This window comes from Plutella xylostella, chromosome 20, assembly GCF_932276165.1.
Source record: "Plutella xylostella chromosome 20, ilPluXylo3.1, whole genome shotgun sequence".
NCBI lineage: Eukaryota > Metazoa > Arthropoda > Insecta > Lepidoptera > Plutellidae > Plutella > Plutella xylostella.
In genome coordinates this window covers 8656939-8680634 of record NC_064000.1, presented here as the reverse complement: position 1 = coordinate 8680634, position 23696 = coordinate 8656939, and the positions used below count along the sequence as shown (strand labels likewise).

Genomic DNA, 23696 nt, shown 5'->3' with positions numbered 1-23696 from the left:
GTCACCTATCTATACAGCTATACAAAAAGCTAAATCGAATTGTTCACACGAAAACTTGAATTGAATGAAACACGTAAAATTAGAACACCCCAATTTTCTGCTGCACATCGAATCGGTATGTGTTACAATAACTAGGGATGCTTCTTGGTTCCATGAAATATAAATAAATAAATATCCATGCAGTTTTGTCGGCAAGAAATTGAAAAGCGCACCTGCCTTGACTTCGCACGCACCTGGCTCCTTTAATGTTTTTTTTACTACCACTACCTCCACCTAAGTAGAGTAGGTACTTGCTCGATTACATCTTGGATTCTCTTTTGTCGTTTATTAGCGTAAATTCAATGTAGGACGAGCGGCTGTAAACAAACTGGTATTCTACCTAACTACTACTGAATTTGTCGTTTATTACCTCAAACGGAATTTACAACCAGCTTTCATAAGCCACACTTCGCGTTAAAAAATTCCCGTATAAAAATAGCCTAAATGTCCCTCAGTCCCTCTCAAGCCACGCAACTATTTTCACACAAAATACGCTCTGCGAAGACGTGACATCAGGGCTAACACTAATCAGAAAAACTCTTTCGCAGTGATAAATATTTTGTTGGGATGGATCACGATCCCGGCTATAGTATACACGGTGATTGGTTTATTCGATGTATTCCTTTAAATGGGTTGTAGATCAAGGCATTTGCAGTCGATTGAACTCTATAATGCATTATCAGAATCCACCCTGTATATTCACCACACAAATAAGTACCCCAAGCTAAACTATTATAACTTCTATCTACGGTCTGTTGTAGGGCGGAAGAGGCCAGTAACAGTCGTACACTAAAGACCGCAAGCACAAAGGTCCAGCCGCCCCCGCGACCGCACCAGGTAGTGCCGAGGGGTCAGGTAACCGCAGCCACCACGCTTGTTCGCAACGGTCTAATAACTGGTAGTAAAGCGGTTTTAGACTAGACTAGTTTTGGGCGCGAATACGGGCGTTTCAGCATAAGAGTTGTCTAAGTGTAAGCCTTTTCGAAATAACATAACGCGACTTCATTGTGTACCTTCGCAAGGTGAATTTTATAACTTAATTAATTCAATCTGTACGACTGTCGGATGGTCCTTAATCTTCCTTATCCGGCCAGTAACGGCTATGTCTGCAGGTGAATTTACGTTATCCATTATATGACATTTGATACACCATGATTGGTTCTCAAACTCCCATGCATCACGATTCATGTTGCGTGAATGCGTGTTCAAGTGTTGCTTGTACGTTACTCTCCGTTTGTACATAGAAAACACGTACAGTCCATTTCACAGAAAACGCATCGCGCTCAGAAATTCACGCAAGACGCAGCGCGATGCGAGGCAGTGTGGGATCCTCCTAACTCCTAAGGCCTGGGTCTCCTATTTTATGCTATATGCGGCGTCCGACTTTGACGTAAACGTTTCGATCAACGTCCTACGGCCTACCTACGGCGTCTACGCCCAACGTCGGCGTGTGATGGAGACCGCATCAGTACATTTCTATAGTGAGCATCGTGACGCGGCCTACGGCGTGACGCTGGACGCGACCTACGGCGTAAATAGGAGACCCGGGCCTAAGTGAAATCGTACGCCTTTGCAAATACACTGCCATACCATAATAATAATATTCAATACATAATAAGCGTAGTTATTTTGTATTTAGCGTGCATGCCAGTCCAATATATCAATGTCAGACTCCTCCCGATCAAACGGCCCATTCACTGTATCCTATCAGTTGAAACCTCGCAATAAATCCATGTGTTATCAAGTGTACTGCATCGGATGTTTGTGTTGTGCTTGCCTATACCTACATTGCCAGATTAATGTAATAAATATATCCTAACATAGGTATAATTCAGCTAAACCCCTGAAATACAAGTCTGTAAAGTCTGGATAAGTTTTCAACTGCTGGACAGCCTTTCAGTTTCTATCTAGATATACTTACTTTTTAAAGTAATAATATGGATTTAATGTAATTAAATAATCAATTGATCGCTTCAATTGACTCCTACTTACAGATAATCATAGTAAATATCACCGTATTATTATTACTTTAATCGCAGCGTAAATATTGGTGAACACAGCGAGTCCTTAGGCCAGCTCGATAGGACAGGACTACTCTTGATAAAAAACCTCAATAATATGATCGCTATATCTCGAAGTGTACTGTGTAGATTTTATACTAGGTACCTATTGCACTTAGGGAGAATGTGTTTTTAGACGTTTATTGAGAATACTCAGCTAGGCATCGTAAATAAATTATTATTTTCAGTATTGAAATAAATGCGTTTTTCTTGTATGTTGATTGTCTGACTTGATGTATCGTATAATATAATAGAGTTATCTTTACATAGCTGTGAGTAGCCTCAATAGGATTCGCGACAGTATTTTCTGTTATTTCTGATCAATCTCGATTCGTTGCCAAGGCATAATCTAGACGCGATCCAGTAACTGGTTTGATCAGATAGCCATTTTATTTGTTTATGAATATGTGAATGAGCAGTTTGTTTGATAATTAATTTATGTAGAGGACTTTGTGCCGCCCTGGTCTGGCAGGTTGTTAAGATTAGATTTTCAGGTTTGATTTGGCCTATTTGCAATAACCTAATGTGTTGCTCCGCTTGACCTATATTAAATGCCGTATGCGGTATGCTACATAAACATAACTAAACCGCATTTATTTATACAATTTGTGGCGACTGTCATGTCACCGACTGAAACCTTTGGGCATATCACTCACAGGATTCGAACCTACTATATGGAGTAGCGATCATCGAACGTTGGCTCAGTTATTTATAGTTTAGTTTACCAATTTTAACTGATAAGGTTATCTTCCCATTTTATCCAGTTATCTTCTCGATTTATTAAATGCGCGAAACGTGACGCAAAGCCGCAACTCTCCGGGTTGCGTTCCCGAAATAGCCGACAGATCCTAGCGCTATCTGTGCCCGGAGTGATCTGTGGCCGGAGGTGGCGACCCCGCGACCTTCCCCTCCCTTCCCCCCGCGTCACCCTCGCGCCTCCCGCAGCCTGCGCCCGCGCATGCTAGTGTCAGCGATTGCACGTCGCGTTTGGTTTAGTGGAGTAGCCACGTAGTGACGAATGATGGTATTAAAGTTTAGGTCTAATGCGGTCTATTAGGGATTTAACTGTTAATGTGCCTGTAGTCACGTAGTTCTGATGATGCTAATTTACTTAATCCTTAATCGGCAATATCCTTAATAGACCTGTGCCATGATTTTAGCCATTTTGAAGTTATGCTTTCAGTATATTTATAAATACATTTTCTACAGATAAGTTTCTCCTTTTTCCCTCCGACGTACACCCAGGAATGGAGGCTACAGAGGATTTAATTGGTCGTTTCCTACCGTGCTACGTGTACTTTCCTTGTCTCTGTTTGCTAAGACAATCAAATTAACGCTTTTAATCCTGTAGCAATGTGAAGGACAAATATCAACATTCAAGTGGGTACCCGAGGAATCTTTCTAGGAATCTCGTTTATACGTTGAGAGTGAGTAGTAGGAGAAGGGATCCGATATCTCGACCCTTAGGGCATGTTTTAAAAGTGTAGAAAAAGAAAACAACAAAAAAATCCAATGAATGATAATCACGCGAGGAAGCCGAAGTTATTCTTCTCATCTGTGATTGCATTTCGTTTTACTGCAATTCAACAAAGCCTCTTGACCTATAAGAACCACAAATTAGTAATCACTTGTAGTAGACCTCACCAGTCACCAGCAATATAGGTACGTGATGAGGCATCACTGATTTAATGTTGTGTCGACGTGATCGGCCTCACGCAATTAATTATAAAATGGTGGAGGACCTGCTAATTGTAAGTCTTTTGGTTTATTTCTTAATTCGTGAGCGGTTATAGTTCAATTGGAACTTTAACTGTTCCATTGTGGATGGCGTGAAACTACACATACTGTTAACATACGCAAAAACCGTGGAACATTCCTTAGGGGTACACATTATGTGCATTTATTATTTATCATGTTCTGATACGTTGTTCTGGCCTGGCATCTGGCATAGCAACCAGAACCAAAGTTAAGAATGATTGATTGCAAATTCTGTCGCTCTTCTACCCAGATTCGTCTTCTCATCGATTTGTATCTGGACTTGTTTGCAAATGTACAAGGAAAGTGGACATGCAGGCGAAATATTTATGAAGAATAAATAACGGTTCTGTCCTTATATGGCTCTCCAAACCTCCAAGGGTTTGTAACATTCAGACAAAAATTTAATATCGGAATTTAGCTAATTTCTTTCCTTCTTAATGACGGGGCCCTTGTGAAATGGTGGTAGAGTAATATAGTAGATGGATGGCCAAAGGATTATCCACTCAGGTTAGTTTAGCAACTTCATAGGTGCATCTTAAATTTTAGATTCTGATTTACGTAATACTTAATTTATTTGATATCCCTTATACATGGTATACTGTATCATTTCAGGAAGGTTATTGTAGTAATTAACACCGAAGTAATCAACATAAAAAGCATTCAATCTGCACTTGCAAATTAAAAATAGCACTTTTGAAAATATCGATAATACGAACAGCCGAGCGATACTGTGTGAAAATTTACGTATGCCGTGTGAAAAAATGGCGTCGGCTGTTGATTAAATTGTAAATTGGTCAAGGCTTTTTACGTATTATATTAGTGTTCTTCGCTAAAATGGTCACGTTCAAATATTTGATCTCTAGGTATTTGAATTAGGAGATAAAGGCGCGATTACTTCCTAATTCTTGCTTGTTTAAACAAACCACAAATATTGGTAGCCACTCTGATGGCACCACATTTAAATTTACTTATTATGACAAAACCTATATTCTTTGATCATAAATGCACCCTAGCAATTTTTTTTTGTTACACTTTGCCAATATTATGTTTTGCTGCCTTTAGGATTGACAAATATTTATTTTACTAAATAGCATAAATGATCCTTCGAATGCGTACTTCGTACCTTCACGATGGCTGATGTAACTGAAGTAGCCAAAATTTAAAATCATTCTGTATCAATGAGCCTCTATTCAATATTAATGTTTAAAAGTTGTTTAAAATCATAACATCTAAACATAACACATTAGGTAGGTACCTATCATAAAAAAAAATATGTAAAAAGGCGAGTATAGCGACAGTATTTTCTCAGCATGCAATAAACAGTAATAACCGTAAATTCCTATGTTTGTGTTTAATTATTTTATGGTTTACACACAATAAGGCCGTAAACTATTGGAAATAGCCGAGCGGCTGTGGGGTTAATCCATCTTGATAAAAAACGAACGAACGTCAGCTATGATGCAATCGGTACTTTAAATACAAAGGGATACTGTACTACCACAAAAAACTGTTTAACAAGTGTTTAAAACGAAATCTGTCAGATTTTGTAGGGGTTTGAAAGCGCTAAACATCTGCTTATTATTGTCTAAGTTTTTGTGGCAAGGCCCACAGAGTCGTTGGTAGCGCAGCAGCGCCTAAACTTAGTTTTTCGTAAGCTGGAGTTACCGCCCTGAACTGAAAGTTTCATGTTTCACATGTGTTATATGTTTAATTACTCACGCAAACACTATCGGCTGTTGTAAGTTTGGTTGAACCATGTGCCTGAAATCAAAATATTATCATAATATGTATTTAATAATATCCTTGGCGTTTCTCAAAGATTTTATATGGACTATAGCAAATTATGAGTACGACGGGCCTCCGATCTTCTATTTCTTTCATATAGGTACCTATAGAGATATTTGCGTCACTTTAGAGTGCTGTTGCTGTCTTCCCTTTTAGTTGCGCAAACAGTGCCCAAGAAAGTGCTTCCATGTAGGCTATGTACAGCAACATGGATTGCTGGGATTGCATTTTTCGCTGCTTCATATCGGCTTCTAAAAGAAAACGGCCAGTAAATACACTGGAAAAATATCCATATCGTCTTAAATAACCAGGGTAATTGGGTCAGGTCTTCGGCTAAAAGCATCTACGTATAGGCAATTTTCTAAGTCGTCGAAATAAACCTTGGACTAAACTTTCTAGTTTCGGCCACGGCCGGCGAATCCTTGCATAATCACCGAAAAAATACAAGTTTTAGAGGGAGTTTTCGAGCTTTTAATACTACTTTTCTATTTGTATACTTTCTGCAAACATTTGCGAAGCGTTTCAATTACGTAATGCAAAGTTGTATCTCCGACACGAAATCTCAGTCGAGAAATTTATTATTTTGTATGTTACAACAACATGGGAACGATAAAACTGAATTTCAGAATTTATCAACATTGTTCTTGTCTCTTTGTTTTGTGTTTTGTGCATCGGATCCAAAACTCTCGTAATGTACAGTTGTAGACTGTTTGAAAACAAAACACACAAATTATTCAATGAAGGGGAAAGCAAACACTAGCAACGTGTTCCACTTTATTTTCGTAGTCTCATTAATTTATTTTTTATTTAAACTGAGAAATATTTATTGGTATCAATAAATGCCTTGTTATTTGCAATGCTCTTTCATTTTATTCCTGATATTCATTTCCCTTATTGTTCTATAGAATCGACAAAATATAGGCATAAACCAGGTTACCGCACTTACGCATCGAGGTTCGTATCGACGTAGATAAACGTCAATATATCGCGATTCGCTATAAATAAGTCGCTGTGATTGTTGGAACGCGCACTAAACAAGTACATCGACATCGATAACGAACCCGTGTAGTGACTACTGGTGTAGCTAAGCGTGGTAAGTTGTCGGTAGCAGGGTCTCTGGGTTGCGCGGAGCCGCCAGCCGCGGGTTTCATCACGCCTCCGACCCGACCTTGGACCGAGGCCCACTTCTGGACCGGATTGTGCGCCCAACTGTGTCTAGTTCGATACTTACGATATAGGAGGCTCGTGTGATTGTTTGAATAGTAAAGATACGTTTGTGTTACTGTTTTTATGTTTAAACAAGAAGGAAGGGTTTGTTAGTTGCTTAGAAATAGAAAGTCTTAGTTTTTCCATCGCTCTGTGTAAACAAAAATGCAGATTTTTATGGTCGTTTATAAAAATGTAGAATAACTGAAAAATTACTTTACATGTTTCAATTAATAAATCTCAATACGAAATCCTGAATGCTTTCAGTACAACAAAGTTGTTGCGAAAATATGAGCAGCTCGTTTTTGAAGAGAGGTCACTTTCTATGACGACAAACTAAGTTTCGGAGCTCTGCTGCGCGAGCCACGACTCTATCTCGTTGTATTAAACGTGTTTATTCTACAACAGCTCTCGTTCGTTCGTTTTTCGTCAGCATAGAGTAACCCTCGGGGCTCGCGCAGTTTTTGCACGCTCTTTGGCTCTCGAAGTGGGTTGCCGAACAATAGATACCATTGCATTACATTACATGAATGGATGGCGAAACCGATTGTCCGCTTCCTGCTGCCTCGTTCCAAATGAGATATGAATGAATATTGCAAATTAAATACTTTTATAAGCCTTGCCTGGCTTTAAGCTCGCTAGTTAGATAATGTTAATTTTGAGCTGGTGATATAGTGGCAGGATGAGAGAAGATTTAGAGAGTGAATTTAGCTCATGAAAAACGAGGTTTCGGTGTGCTAATCACTCCTCTATCTCGTTGCATAAAATGCACCCATTGTAGGACTACCGTTTTTCGTGAATTTTGTAAAAATAGAGTAATGCATTTATTGTGAGCGCTGTAACGGTGCGTCGGGCTCGCAACGTTGCGAATGAAAATAAAACAGTTTCACGACGGCGAAGACCTTTTATGGCAGCTAACAATGTTTATCGGTTTCTTTTACGGATCTTATTTATTGCCGCGTCATAATTCCGATGTTTCCTCCGGGGGTAGTTCGGGGCTCGGCCCGCGCTCGCTAAATTACAGGTGCGGTTTTGTGCGCTATTATATGTGATGAGATGGGGTTTGATCAATCTATTTCTTCTTGTAAGTAGAAAGAGTGGCGTGTAGAAAGGGCTCGAGTTGGGTTTGTCACCGTAGCGAAAGGATTATCCAGTCAGAATAGTATATAATGTAAGTTAAATTAATCTATCGGGACCCAAATCCATCTATCACTTAGTTTTAAACTTGTAAAGGCACCAAAGATTATGCTAATTTAAATGCGCAGTCAATCGTGCTGCTAAAATCTAATCTTTCAAATATTTTCGAAGCCAACGTATTTACGATGTAAACTCATTAGGCGTATTATAATGTATATCTAGGTTGTTCGATTATATTCATGATGTTGAAATGTTTAAATTACTTAACAGGAAAATTTAATATTAATTCCTAAAACTCCAAAAAATGACATAGCCGTGTTCTCAACGCAGGTGCCTCACCATCTCTCCTCAAACACACATTTCCGTCGCACGGTGTTGCGAGTATTCGACCAATGTGGGCACAAAACACGGCGAGCCACCTCGGCCCACTGTGCAGATATTTTAATGATGGACCGGCGTGAGGACTTTTTATTTGCATTTCGCCGGCGCGCCGACCGACGTTTCATTAATTTGACAAATTAGAGCAAAACGCAACATCGGTAGTCGGTACTGGGTATCTGGGGTCACTCTATAATAACGAAACACTAAGTTTCGCTGCGCTGCTGCGGGAGCTACGACTCTTGTTGTATTATTCGTGCCGATTACTCGGCAGCTCTCCTTCGTTAGTTTTTCGTCAGTATAGAGTAGCCCTCGCGGTCCAAATGAAAGGGAATTTAATAAAGACACACGTACGAGTGGCCCCGCTGTGTTGCGGTGTGAGGGAAAGCGACGGGGACGGCTGCGGAAAGGGGAATTTGGTTAGATGTATTTAGTTTTATGGTTTTATCTGGTATGATAGTATCTGTCTATCTATAGCTCCGTAGTTATATATGCTGCTTTTTCCTATGATAGGTATAATTTAATTTTAACATACTCATCAGTTGTATATTGTGATGATACTTCCTTATCGATGGTAGCCACTAGCCTCACCTTTGTTCACAGCGAGTCACACTTCAACCAGTCACACTGTTACTCGATGGGAATTTTATATTCACACTCTTTGAAACACCTGAGGCTGGCTGAAAGTCTAGGACCTTTTTTAATTGGATTTTAAATCCAATCGATACATTCATACAGTTAGGTACGTATTTGGATATATGGAACTCTCATCGCTTGTCCGCCCGTAGACTCGCCTGCAATAAAATTCCGCCACAAGTCCGCGCCGCGCTTTCGTCGATTGAAAAATAAAATTCAATAAAAATTACACATCGCCCGTCAGCCGTGGAACCAGCAGCGGCCCTTAACTCGAGCGTGGTAAGGGCGAGGTCTGCACTGCATTTGTCTTTTGCTATTGTTTTACTCTCTTTCGATCCAGTGGGCAGTGCGGGTCTCTCCAATGTTGTTTTAGAGTTTGAAAGAAAAATACGCGTATCTTTGTTTGTACAAGCGTCGGCTCTGGTGGTGGGCTTTGTTTTGAAAGGACTGTGCTGCGTCACGGTGGCTGTAAGTGGAGGCTTGGCATGTGCTCAGATGTTGAAGAGACTTCACGATGCTGTGGATAGTAGTGTTGGTCCACGAAATGACAATGAATCGTCTGTGATAGACGTAGGTAGATGTGAAGTTGATAATGATAATGATTATGATGCGGCAACAACTAATGCCTTTAAAAACATTAGGAGAATGCTTGCTCGAAATAAGTACGAACGTCTGCCTATTCCGGAAAATACAACTACTTACGACTTCATAAAGACTGTGAATGAATTTTTGATCTTTTTCTATTTTTGTAGTTCTATCATGAGACTACCCACCTTTAAAGGCAAACAGCTACAGTTTCTAAGAATTCGCGCCTTCGTTCCAGCGTGCACTCGCAGCCAGTTGCAGCTCTGTACAGAATTCCCGGCATTCTACAGAATGTCTGGCATTTCTGCAGTTTACGAGCAGGTTTTTCTACTGGACTATATTTAGAAACGTCAAGCGTGCTAGTTATTCCGTCACCGCCTCTTCATCTTCAAATGAAGCGATGTGTCCAGCTGTCCAACGAATGGGGGCCGATTCTGAATATTTGAAGAATATTTTGCTTCTATCTAGGTAGCATAATGTGTTGCCATTGCTTATGTGCCACAGTTAACAAACTATTATAATTACGTACGTATAGGTCGGTAGGTACTGATAATTAATACGAAAATAATAATAGAAAACAAAAACTAAATTCAACTTTGTATAGCAATTACAATAAATAGCGTTCTCAAAATGTCTTGGCTGTAAATTGTAAAATCATGTTAGTGCTAGTGTCAAGAATAGCCCCCCGCCGCTGCCGGTTCCATGAGTGATCGGGAAAACGGTGACAGTAGACTCGCTGTTACAGCCATTAAAAAGTATTTCTTATTTTGATGTTGTTAATGGCTCCATTTAAGACGTATTGTGGGGTTAAATGTTTAATACTAGCCACAGTAACCGATGTTGAATATTACCGCGACACTTACGAAAATATCTCGAATTGACTAACTACATTCTAGAATTGGTCCACGAGTCAGAAAAAAAATATTTATTCGTCTTCAGAATATTGTAAGTACTTATAAGAAAGTATTGTAAGCAAGAAAAAAATAAACAACAACTCAAATAAAAAAATAACAACAGAAAACGCTAAAACAATCATCTATTATGTATTGAATAAGTACATTTTTCCGTCCACAGTTACTGAGTGGAGAGCCCACTGTAATAGTTTTTTTCACTATTGACGTATTCTCTTTCATAAACCGTGTTATACATTTTCTAGAGCAAAGGAAATTTTAATTAAAATATTTTAAGACTTCACGTTTCCTAGAACCGTTTCAAATAAATTAAAATAAGGTTTCTCTCGTACTCTTTTCATCATATTTTATTTAAGTAATTGCTTAAATTTTTCCCCGCGTGTTTCCTTTGATATTATTTAGAGCGGTATTCGAATTAAATTGAGTAACTTTTCGTTTAATACCTCCGAAAATAACGAGAAATGAGCTAATTTTAGACTGTCTGAACTTAATATCCTATGTTTATGTTATTGTATATGTTGTTATGTAACAATAAAATAAATAAATAAATATGTGGGGACATCTCACACACGGCCATCCGACTCCAAGCTAGACAGAAACTGTGTTATGGGTATCGGACAGCTGATATATCTTCACAAATACATATAACAATAAAAACATAGTAACAATAAAAAGTAGATTCATAAAACTGCACGTTATTTAGCTATATATTTGCGTTTTCTTTCTTTTAGAAAAGTACATTCAATAAGTGATCTAGATAGTTAAAGGCCCTTCATCATCATATAGCCATAGAGTTCCATGCGTTTTGCGCTATTTATCATAAATAGTTGGTTTTTGAATTCGGTTTTGTTCTCATGTAAGCGTAATTACCGAGCGAAACCCGCCGCGCACATCATTAACGAAATACAATGTTATATTTATTTATTCCAATGATTAAAACCCATAAATTTCCGCGGAAAACACACTATATTCATGTTCAAATTAATTATATTTCCCCGTGTTTTCGGCGTAGGTACGTAAAATTTCCGCCTCTGATGGTTAATATTTAAACATTTCGATGTTAGAATTTCAATACAAGCTTCCTATTATTATTGCCCGTCATTGATTGGTGGTTCAGCTGTGGGTAAATTCTGTCGCAGTTCATTAATTTTGCAGTAAAATATATATATATATATATATAGCTTAAAAGCCATGTTCAGATATTCGGCATTTGTAAATTTAACCAAGTCGCATGTAATAAACTGTAACTGTAATTGTAACTTTCTAGTACTAGTGTTGTTTTCTTTTTGCACACCCTATAATAAAATTTTCTTGCACCTCCTGTGGGTTGACTGGTAGAAAATGCTTGTAGCATAAGTCCACCCTTTGTACACTTATTTTTATATTTGTGCAATAAAGGATTAATAAATAATAATAATAAACGAGTTTGAGTGATATCTGGTGCAAGTATTTGAAATTAAGGGGTTTGTTACGTTGTGCTCCAATTAGTAGACATAACCTATCTACATCGGTAGAGATTAATTTATTATGCAACTTTTAATGCCAGTTTCACACCTGAAAAAGTCTAGTAAAGCAGAAGTTAATCCGTGATTGACTGAATTTTACTATGCGCATGACTTAAGTTCATACTTAGTTTTATGAAAAACTGGACAATAGCGCCGAATATCTCTGGTTTCGACGCTGTCATGTCAACTATGTGTGTGAGTGAGTGTTTAATATTTCACATGATTCGGCGTCGATAAAAGTGTCGGTCGAACGACATGTCCACTAATGACCCGAACTGAGGGTGGGACGGGCTTATGTACTGTTTACATACAGTGTAAATAGTGTTATGTACTTTTAGGTGCGTTATTTGGGATTTGTAAGAGGGTTCCATCGATGTGCCGATGGTTAGGTGATGTCTGCCAGGTTATGTCCTGGCCAGCTCCTGTAGATTAGCTCAGATAGATAGATCGATAGATTATTCTGCATTGCACACAACACACAGAAATTACAACAGGAAATGCACAACATAGACGGTACAAATGGCGGAATTATTACTAAGAGTAATTTCTTGCAGACAAACTCGGGCGAGAGAAATTATACATAAGAAAATACAGCTACATAGACTAGTACACACGGGAGAATCTCGCAATCTGACCTTTTAAAAATCAGCCCTTAGGAGGTGAAATTTATTAATAATAAAGTTCAAAGAACCTCTACTAGATGTCGCTGTGGGACTCGTTTCTACATCGCGGTATGGTTTGATCTTCTCCTCACCTATACAAGGCCAGTAATCAAAAGATCTTTAAAGAAAAAAGATCTTCAAAGGTATTTTTGGAATGACAACTCCTGTTTAAATCACTTGATTTGGGGAGTTGTCGCACTCGCATGAATAGGGAGACAGCAAACACATGGCTCGATACGTACGGAATACGGATACGGATCCATATCGTGAAGTGAGCTAACTCGGTTTAATTAATATCGTTAACCATGTTATAATTATGTGATAATAGACATTATAAGAGTTTATGATTTTTCATGATTCATGACACTGGTAGTGTATCCCATCCACTGTAGATTTACGCAAGTAATTTTCTTCCAAATAGAAAATGTATGATTTTTTTATTAGTGAAAAGTGAATGTGAATATATTGTTTTGTAGCTATGTTTAATTAAAATTGGAATGCTCCTGAAGGCTGTGGTTTTCTTATCATAGCTGGGTGGTACTTACAGTGAAACCTGGTTAAGTGGGACCTGGATAAGTGAGAAACCTCCATATCTGGAACTCATGCTGAGGTCCCAACACTTTGGCACTGAACTCCTAACCTCTGTTAGTGGGACAAGGTAACCCTCTATATCTGGGATTTGTTCTTTCGATTTATCATCATAGCTACCTCTATAACTGAGACAGCGAGTAAATTTTATATCTGCCCCGGCCGGGAATCGAACCCGGGACCTTCGCATAGCAGTCAGGGTAGTGACCCTGGTTAGTAGTGGTGAGAATGACCTGACGGTCGAATGGCGTAGTGGTTAGTGGCCCTGACTGCTATGCCGAAGGTCCCGGGTTCGATTCCCGGCTGGGGCAGATATTTGTTTAAGGACAGATATTTGTTCTCGGGTCTTGGATGTTGATATTTATATTTAATATGTATCTATGTATTTGTGTAGACATATCAGCTGTCCGATACCCATAACACAGGCTCTGCCTAGCTTGGGGTCGGATGGCCGTGTGTGAGATGTCCCCACATATTATATTATTATTATTATAATAGTGTAATGGTTAGTGAACCACCACTCGGTCTGCTACACCGTTCGGTCGTCTTGAAGCTTGCTCGAGTGCCGCCTGTGCTCACGATGAAATGTAAAATTACCAAAATATATTTTACGCAGTGTTTTCACATTGTAGGTACATACCACATACCTACCCTATCTCCCTACCTGTCTACAGTATACATATAGATATATTAATACTGTGCGAGGGTGATTCTCCGCGTCAATTAATGAAGTGCAGGGGTACGTGTCTCTCTGATGTAGCGCCGGTGAATTCTGAATTACTGCATGTTTTAATATCGTATTGCACTTTTAATTTATACTAGATGTTACCGCGAGCTTCGCTCCGCCTTAAAAAGTTTTCCCGTGGGAATTCCGGGATAAAAAGTAGCCTATGTTCTTTCCCAGGGTCTATACCATATGTATACCAAATGTCATTTAAATCCGTTCAGTAGTTTTGGCGTGAAAGAGTAACAGACAGCAGACACAGTTACTTTCGCATTTATATTATTAGTTAGGATGTAAGAACGTAAGCTTCGTAAAATTATATTTAGGTACATTTTTATATTTAATTGTGACACTCCAGTAAATGCAGATTCGGCAACTCCATTGTTAAACGTAATTAGTCAAACGGTAAAAAATTACGCTCGGTCAATAAGCTATGATATGATTAGGTACGTCGAAGGAGGGTTACACTATCTTACGGAAAACGAAGTACATCAATGAACAACTCTTTCTTGTTTTTATTTCACCAATTAACAACTCGATCTTGTATGTTTACTTTCAAGCTTCAGTGACCCTCCAGAGCCAGCCTCGACAGGAAGCGATCTGGAGGTGATCAATCACACACACACAGCATACCTATATGTATACATATTGTAGGTACCTAAGTGTACAAACATACATCTAAGTACATACTATACACGCCAATCATGTGTACGGTACGAATGAAATGACAAATATGCGGATGCCCGTTCTGGTATTCTTGTTGTAGTGGAGGGTTGTGTAGTATGTATCTATAGTTGTAGTACTCTTCATAAGGTTCCGTCCATAATAGATTTTATACATACTTACACTTCTTGTGATCTAGACGAAATTCTACATTAGTACATTTGTAAATCTAACATCTAATTAAACTATACTTACTAAAATATCTCCCTTATCAATAAGGGTAGTACCTAGTTCTATCTATCGTTGTAAAATGTCCTAAGATCTTCTGAACTCGGCTGTATAATTATAATGTACAGGCTACTTTCTGGCGGATTGGTAATTGAATTAACTGTTCATAATTTTGCGGACTAGGCCCCAAAGCTCGTAATACGCAAACCGATTGGGTGTTTGCAATAAGGGAGGGGAGGGGCGCGGGGAGGGGTTATCGACCGAATCATATAGATTTGACAGCTGCCCAACCGACCACCGATAGCCGATGCGTAGCGAAGGGTTGTGTGTCGTGTGTGTGTATGAAACTAGGTGTGTTTAATCACCTGTAATAATATGCGTGTTATATAGAAGCTAAAAAACGAAATGAGGCTAAACGAGGAGTCCCAAAGTTTTCTTGCAAAAAAGTTATATACCCTATTTTAATATTTTATTAAATAAAAAGTAATATAAAGTTTACATATTATATTATTATGTTAACTGCGCGTATAGTAACCTATCTGAGAATAAGAATATGTTACTAGACCGGTACCGTACTTTACTCGTCTAGGAAACATCTATTTGATCTAAAGCATCTAAAATGATGTAATAAATGACAAGAAACTACTAATGGTCATAAACTAAACTGACCAAACTAGTAAATGACTCGTCAAGTAAACATTACCACAATAAATCGAAATACGACTCACTCGACAGCTAAAACCGCGTGTCAGAAATTCCGATTGTAGGGTGTTATTAAAAACAGCTTTACATAGCAGACTCACTCATCGATAACAGTAAAACCTGGTTTTCGTTTTAAGTCAACATGTTTGTGCGCTATCTAGATGCAAACAGCTGTCTGTACGGCCAAGCCTGGTTATTTACAGGGCGTGTGAGTTTGTTTAATTTGCGGGTACGTGTTAGGGTGTTAGGGTTTGGACATACGGTGGTGTCGGTTGTGGCTACCTACTGACCCTCGGTTGTACTGTATGAAGGCTGGTTGTGGATTTGAAGTCGTATGAAGCTAAGCAAATATAGCATTGATTACCTAGATAGGTCCAAGCGATTATTTGCTTATAGAAACCAGTTAGGTACTATCACAGAAATACAATACGAAGTTACTCTTTCAGTTTAAAATCGCTGACTTCCACGGAAATTGAGCATCAGGGTGACAACATTTACTATTTGAACTTTTACGCTTATGTTCATGACAGTTATAGGATTGTAAGAAGAATATACATAGATATATAAAACAGAGAAACATGAGCTTCTACGTGTGGAAATCTATGCATCACGTTTATGTTTGTAAACCTGGTGCATACAAATATCTTGCGTCTGAAAGAAACATTGCGCCTACATAAGCATCAAACCTACCATCAGATTTACATAAAAGAATCCCCTTTACGCGCTAGACTTCTGACAATCAACTAACTAACATTTCTCTCTCTCCGGCTCCGCAGGAACGGAGAAGCATGGAGAAAGCGAAGGCGTACATCAAGAACCGCTCGCCGCCGAGCGACAAGCCGCCGCCGCCCGACGACCGCGTGTGCTTCGTGTGCGGCGGCGCCGGCTTCGCGGACCAGTACCGGATACGGGTCAAGCCGGACCCTCAGGTGAGATGGTAGACTGTGATGAAGGGGGGCTAGTAGAGCTTGGTTTGGGATTATTTGGGTTAAGGGATGGTTGACCAGTACCGGATACGGGTCAAGCTGGACTCGCAGGTGAGATGGACTCTGGGATGAGGGACAGGGGTTGGTTTGCTAAGGTTGTTCAAGGCAGAGCTGGTCTAAGTTTACTTCTGTAAAGCTAGGCAGGGGAAGGTCAGGCTATGTCAAAAATCCACAAAATAAATACCTTAAAGATACCATTCTGTAGCCGACCCGCAAAAATAGACGATACTGCTCCGTATCATCATCATCGTCAACCCGTAAACGTCCAGTGTTGGAGATAGGCCTTCCCAAGGAGCGCCAGAACACCTTGCCTTCAGCATTCTTCGCCCAGCCACTAGCGTATGGTCCAGTAGTTGGAGGATATCCCTTTCTACTCTTGACTGTTTTTTTTTTTTTTTTTTTTTTTTTTTTTAAGATTTTATTATCACTCCACAGACTTTATGTCCGTGCCTTTTTGAGAGATCAATATATTGTGAGAGTTTGGTTGTTTTTTATCTTCATCTTTTAACTACTCACTACTCAATGTGGAAGCTTATAATATATATATTTTATCTTTTATATATATATATATATATACCTATATATTATTAATAAATTATTTTTTTTTGCACTCCTGGAGGAAAATCTACACAGACACCTGGGAAGGGGACCCAGGTAGTGTCGGCCTTTAACCGACTAAAAACCCCCAGTTGTGCATTTCTTGTTTTTTTTTTTTTTTTCTTTTTTTTTTTTCTTTGTTTCACACAGTCACACTTACAATTATAATGGCAACAAACATTTGAAGGGTAGGGCCAGTGTCAGCTGTCTTCAGAGAACTTAACAGACGCCTGTCAGTGGCCACACACTCCTTTTGTCATCGCTGTTGTTTTGCCTGGTGTTAATGTGTGACAGTGTTCTTAAAACTATCTTAATTTTATTGGTTAGTTCTTATACAGATAATATTAATTCATGATATACTATACAATACCTACATATCAGAACTATACAATACATGCTATATACTATACATAACAAAACTATAAAATACATGCAATACGGTTTGGCCGTCAATATAAAATTAAAATCAAAATTCTCCTATTCCGCTCCATTTTGCGTTGCCAAAAGCCTTGATTGCTGGGCAACGACCTCTTTGTCCCGATTTTTTATTGCCATCTTTAGGTTGTACTCGAGGATCCGTTTCTTCGGTGCTGTTATTGCCGTTTTAGCGAGGTTGCCGATAGCGTCCTCGGTGTCATCCGCATAGTAGGTGCAGGCGGAGGTGTGCCTCGACAGCGCCACTACTGCGTGAGGTATGCTATCGTGCAACTTTATTTTATCTTTTGTTTTTATGATAATGACGGATTCGTACGTCAATCCCTGTGCTTCGTGTATGGTTAAGACGCGTGATCCCGTTCCTTCTCCAAACCCTTGGCTGGTCAGGGTCTCTTTTTCTTCCTGTGTATGCGTCAGGAATAGAGTGTTGGTTTGGGATTTTGGAATTGCTGCGTCTGTAAACCTTTTCAGCTGCAGGGATTGGATACGCGCTGTGGCTGCGTATATGCCTGAGTATACTTCTCTTAGGGCGTATGCAACATCCATGGGGTTTCTGTATGAGCACAACAGCTCCTGGGTGATGTTTGCTACCAGTGTTGGGCGACTGTACCTTAGTTCGAATAGGTTCTCTCTGTCTATGTACGGTAGCTGGTTGATGTCTCCGATTAGAGCAATATCACTGGCACGGGACAGGCGGGCGGCAATTACGATTGCCCCGAAATGGTTCATCAGGGCCTCGTCAATTATCAGGCGTTGGCATCCGACATGTTCTCTAAAGCCGTTTACTAGGACTGATGCCATCGTACGTACCCTAGTTCTAACCATGTCCCCGATCCTATGCGCTAGCCTGTTTCGTATATCGACGGCCGCCTCAGTTGTCGTGGTGATAATGGTGTCTTTGCTCACATCGAAGTTATTTACCACCCAGGTTGTCTTCCCACATCCAGGTACCCCGTTCACCCAAGCGATGGTGGGCATCGTCCAGCTATTCCAGGTAGCGTTAATGGTTTCCGCTTTTGCTAGGATTTTGTCCTCTAGCATAATCCTGGTACACTGAGCTACGACCACCATTTGGTTGTTGTGTGGGAGAGTGAGTTTCGGGATGTTGCGTTCCCAGGGCACGAATCCGCATTCCTCGCTATAAGCCGCCATATACGCTCCAGTCATTTTGCCTCTGAGGACTTGGCAACTACTGTTATCGTATATGCAGGCTTCGGCCTCCTCGAGTAAAACTTTTAGCCGGCTTTCGTTCTCTTGCCTGTAGGTCTGCATGATCGTTTTGCAGGACAAGAGATTTACCTGCTTTGTGGCGGTTGTAATTGCCATAAATTCGATGGCGGCATTCTCTAGATGGTCGTTTGAGGTGGTAGCTGTTTTCAGCTTCGGTGGGACCACCTGGCCCATATCCGCTCGAGTAATTTTCCTCTGGGCAAGCCTTTTTCCAGTTTTAGGTTCTCTGGAGATTTGGCGCCTCTCGGGTGTCCTCTGTGGTTTTCCTATAAGGCTTGAGGCAGCTGCTTTAAAAGCCTGGAGGAACCCTTGGACACGCCCTTGCGATGTTAAATTGTGCATCCTCCTTTCCATGTTCCGTTGTTCTGAAGCGGCGACAGCCCCAGCGGTCATCCTCTCCTGTAGGCGTTCAGATCCGGTGACCAAGTATTCGGCTTGTTGGTGGCAGTTGTCAATGCCCCTCGCAAGTATATGACCTTTGAGAAAGCTTAGATCTTCGCCTCTGTCCTCGTACACCACTATTTCATGATGTTTTGAGGCTTTTAGGCAACCCAGCTGGTCAACAATTTCGCCTTTCCTATACTCGATCACCATTGCGTTTACTCTTGACTGTTCATGGTCTCTGGAGAACAAATATATACACAACTGGACATGCGGCCTGCTACCACTTTAGCTTGTAGATTTCTACGTACCTACTCCTCATGTCAGGCACATCTCATCGTCCGCATAGAAACCAGCAGCGTCGCTGTTGCCGCCCGCTGCCTCATACACTACTTACTCGCATTTTTACTTTCGGAACCAACTCGGGCGGCGCTCGCTGTCCACAGCAATTAGCACATCACCGGCCGAGTGTAATCATTATCGCGGAATGCAGCCGCGAACGCACGCAATCGCTAATTGTTGGCTCTCGGCTAACGTGCTTCGGCTGTCAATGTTTGAGGAAAATACACTCACGATTAAAAAAAATCCAAAAATATTTATTTAAACACCATAGAATTTAAAAAAGTTAGTAGGTACAAATAAATAAATTTAGGAAATTAAATAAAAGGGTGATAGGTTATAAATTATCGAAATTCGGTGGCTTCCACACTAGGCTTAGCCTGTGTCGTGGATGCCAGTGTACATGGTTACAAATAAAATGATAACAAGGGGTTAATGACAAAGTTCCAGTGACATATGGAACGGCAAAGGCGGGTGGAACTTTTTCATTGCTTGCGAGTGTATTCGTTCAGATTATCGTGTTATGGTTTAACAGTGCGTGTCGGTGACGAACACTGAGCCCCAGTTTTACCATACTCTGTTAGATCATAACAAGGGATTAGTTGTTGACTTTAGTTTAACACAATTTCAATATGGATGTCGCAGGCATCTGGTTTAATCTCCTGTTTGATTGAACCGCTAGCCCGTTCATTGGATGACGCTACTCAGTTGAATGACTAAAGAACAACTCGTCAAGTGGTTGACTGTAACGTCCAACGTCTTGACTGAACGTTATTCAGCAAAGTCGTTAAATGGCATATAGTATAGCAACTTTGTAATGTCTGGTTAGGATGAACATGACCAGACAAGAGTCAACAAAAAGACTATTTTACAAAGCTCTCATCTCACAAATTAACTAAACAATAACAATAAACGTACCTTGATATTGTTCTTCATAATTATCCATTTTCAGCACATTTTTTCTTTGAAACTATCCTCTGACGGTGTAATAATAGGTAAATCCATGTTGTCACACAATTTTAACATAAATAACGCACTTTAAAGCTAATTTATTTGCAAAGCATAACATGCTTTTTGTGTCAGCTGTTCGCTGTTAGACGCCATATTTGTTTTATTCACCACCTGACTGATTTTAAGTCCGCTAACTAGTTGGACGTTTTGTGACGCTTGTACATTCAACGTTCGGCCTAGTCATACAACTGAATAGCGTCATCCAATGAACGGGCTAGCGGTTCAATCAAACAGGAGATTAAACCAGATGCCTGCGACATATATATAGCAAAATGTTCACATAATTTTAAATTTACTAAGTAAACCTATTATTCAATTTAAACTTTTTTATAAGAATAATACAGCCGTGGGCCTGGGCGGTCTGAAAACATGTCGAGAACAAATTAATTTCTGTCACTGACAACAAGGAGACATGCGCCGCCATGTCAGATGTCAATTGGTATTCCACTCGTACATAAATAAACTGTATAGATCTGCACATACAAGGCACATACTGTTCTGAGGGGCAATTCTGGTAATGGCGCTTACGGGTAACACGTCGTCATAATCCTTGTGTTAATCCATAAGATAGTAACCAGCCATGTCAAAGTTAAAGAGGTATTTCTTAATATTACTTAATATTTTCCATAATAGAAAAATTGGGCAATACGCATTATAGCAATAAGATAGGCATGGCCCATACAGCGTTATACGTTTATAAGTTCATAATATTTTAGGGAATGTAAACTGTACATTGGGTTTTATTAAAGCCCCAACACATCAATAAACCCATTATTTCTTGGAGTCACAAGTCAATTGGTTCTAACAAGGAACCGGAGTGAACTGGTTCTAGTGAAGCGTTCACGCTGCCTCATGGTATTTATGAAACTAATGAAATTATTTCATAAGACAGGCCACAAATACCATGGAAAATAGAGTTTATTTTTTATTTATTTCAAGTAACCTAAATGAATTAAAAAATTAAGAGGCACCCCAAGGTCCGTAAGAAGGTCCCCGAGGTCTGTAAGTGACAGAAATTACAATGAATAATTGTTGCTCTAATAAACTTTTTAAAGTACTACTTTCTGTTGCAAAGTTTAGTGTTGTCGGACTCTATCATCGTGGTTGGTAGCGCGAGCGCGTATTGAACGACTGCATGTGTGTTAACAGTTGGACGTTTTTGTACACTCAATAAGGATATCCTGCGGGTCGCTAAAAATAGCTGTCCCGGTTTCGATTTGGCCTGCCCTATATTTAGTTTTTAGTCCAGTTTTATGAATTATGAATTCCTCCTCTTATCGAAGTATTTATAACATTTTGTAGTAAATAGGTAAAGAATAAAAATTATCGTGTAACGTTGATTCTATCTGGTAGGATACGCCCGATCGATACTAACGATATAGTATTATTGTAGATATGAACATTGATCATAATAATGGAGTACGCGAATTATATGAGAGTGGAAAATACTAGAAAGTAAATGGTCATGTCTATAGAAACATGACATAATGTCATATTTTAAGAGACTGATTCACGATGTCTTGATAAAAGTTATATCTGTGATAAAGATCAAACTGCCACAGCAGCATGACTTTTGTCCCGCAGATAACCTAAATCCAGGCATTGTGGAACAGACCTTAACAGTTATCAATTTAACATTCATAAATTTGGGGCTGGATAGTTATTCGATGACGTATTTCGATAGGACGCTTGTGTTTACAACATATACATAACAAATACTGGTGGGTTATTCGCTAGAGCGCCTAAGCGTTTCCAAAACGATTCATATGTGTTCCAGCACGTTTAGGTTTCATAGTTTGTCGAAAACTATATCGCATTTATATACCTACAAGTTGGCGCCTCCAGCGGAAACTGTCATTGTGGCACGTGACAATATGTCATTAGCGATTAGTAATCCATAAGCAAAAGATAAGCAAAACGTCGCTCACCTGTCAAACATCAGTCAGATCCATACAAGTTACATCAGATTTTATTAGCGAGCGACGCTGCTTAAGTATGTAGTAACCCTACTGGTTTTAAGAAAACGCATTGATTTTGAATCTCTCTTCTGTCCAGAATACAACGCCAGGTTGTTAGACTGTCTGAATGACGCACGTTTTGGGATGAGCAGAATATATTGCCATGTCAGCTGTCTGTCCCAGTAATGCCGCTACAAAGCCTATTGTTTCAAATGCGTATATCAATCCAGGGAAGCGGGACCGCCGTATTTGTGAATAGTGAAGATCATGCCGGTTTAGCTTAATCCTCTCGCGAGATGATATTATTTAGCTCCGTATTCATAGAACTTACAATCGATTTACATTTGTGTCACCTACACACATACAGGATAAATTAATAAGGTTTAGTAAGCAAACAAATTGAAAACAGTGTACCCATCGAGAACTTGTTTTAACAATGATTTTCTGATTCAAAACGTGTTAATTTAACACGAAATGATTTCCTAAATGTTATATCGTTTAGACTTCGCGATAAGGCCCCAGGACGTAATGCAACAAATATCAGCGTAGTTGCGATTCATGTGAACATTTATGTCATTAGTTAGCTATGAGTCAGCCATGATTGCAATTCCTTGTTACGGCAGTGTCGCGGTGTTCGCATGAAGTCAGAGTTTTTCTAATGTAACTCCATTTTTGGCACTAAGCATGGGAAAGTCCTATGGGAATGCTTGTGGGTTTATTGTTTGCGCTTCAACGGTTTAGTAGTTACATGCCGGATTATAGGAATGATTTGTAGCTGAAACGAAGATTATTCACCTTGTGAGGAAGGCGAAGGACGGAGTGTTGTTTCTAATTATTACGAGCTGATGATGATCATTATCATGAATTGTTTGCGAAGCCTAGCGTTGCTTCGTATACATACAACATAGTTTTGATGGTAAATAGTATCACACAACGTGACCTCTATCAAGGCAATCATCAAATAGGTTGGCTATAGATGTTGAGAGTCAGAAATAGGTCGAGCGTCTGCCGGATCCGGTCGATATGTTCTCATAATTTGCCAATTGCCACTGCCTAACGAATGGTGGGGTTACCACCACCGAAAGTATGCAATTAACAATCCATAAGCAGCGCTGCTCGCTTGCCAAATCTGACGTAATATGTATGGATCTAGCAGTTGTTTGACAGACAAGCGATGCTGCTGATTGTTAAT

The 23696-nt window shown here is 39.7% G+C and overlaps 1 protein-coding gene across 1 annotated transcript in view; it reads left to right on the top strand.

Annotated features, from left to right (window-relative positions):
• Window positions 1-23696, top strand: part of LOC105387415 — a 147816-nt gene that overhangs the window by 1718 nt on the left and 122402 nt on the right. The window contains exon 2 of the mRNA XM_048628109.1: window positions 16344-16496. Coding sequence (XP_048484066.1) covers window positions 16356-16496 — 141 coding nt within the window. The 5' untranslated portion in view covers window positions 16344-16355. The remainder of the gene's footprint in view (window positions 1-16343; window positions 16497-23696) is intronic.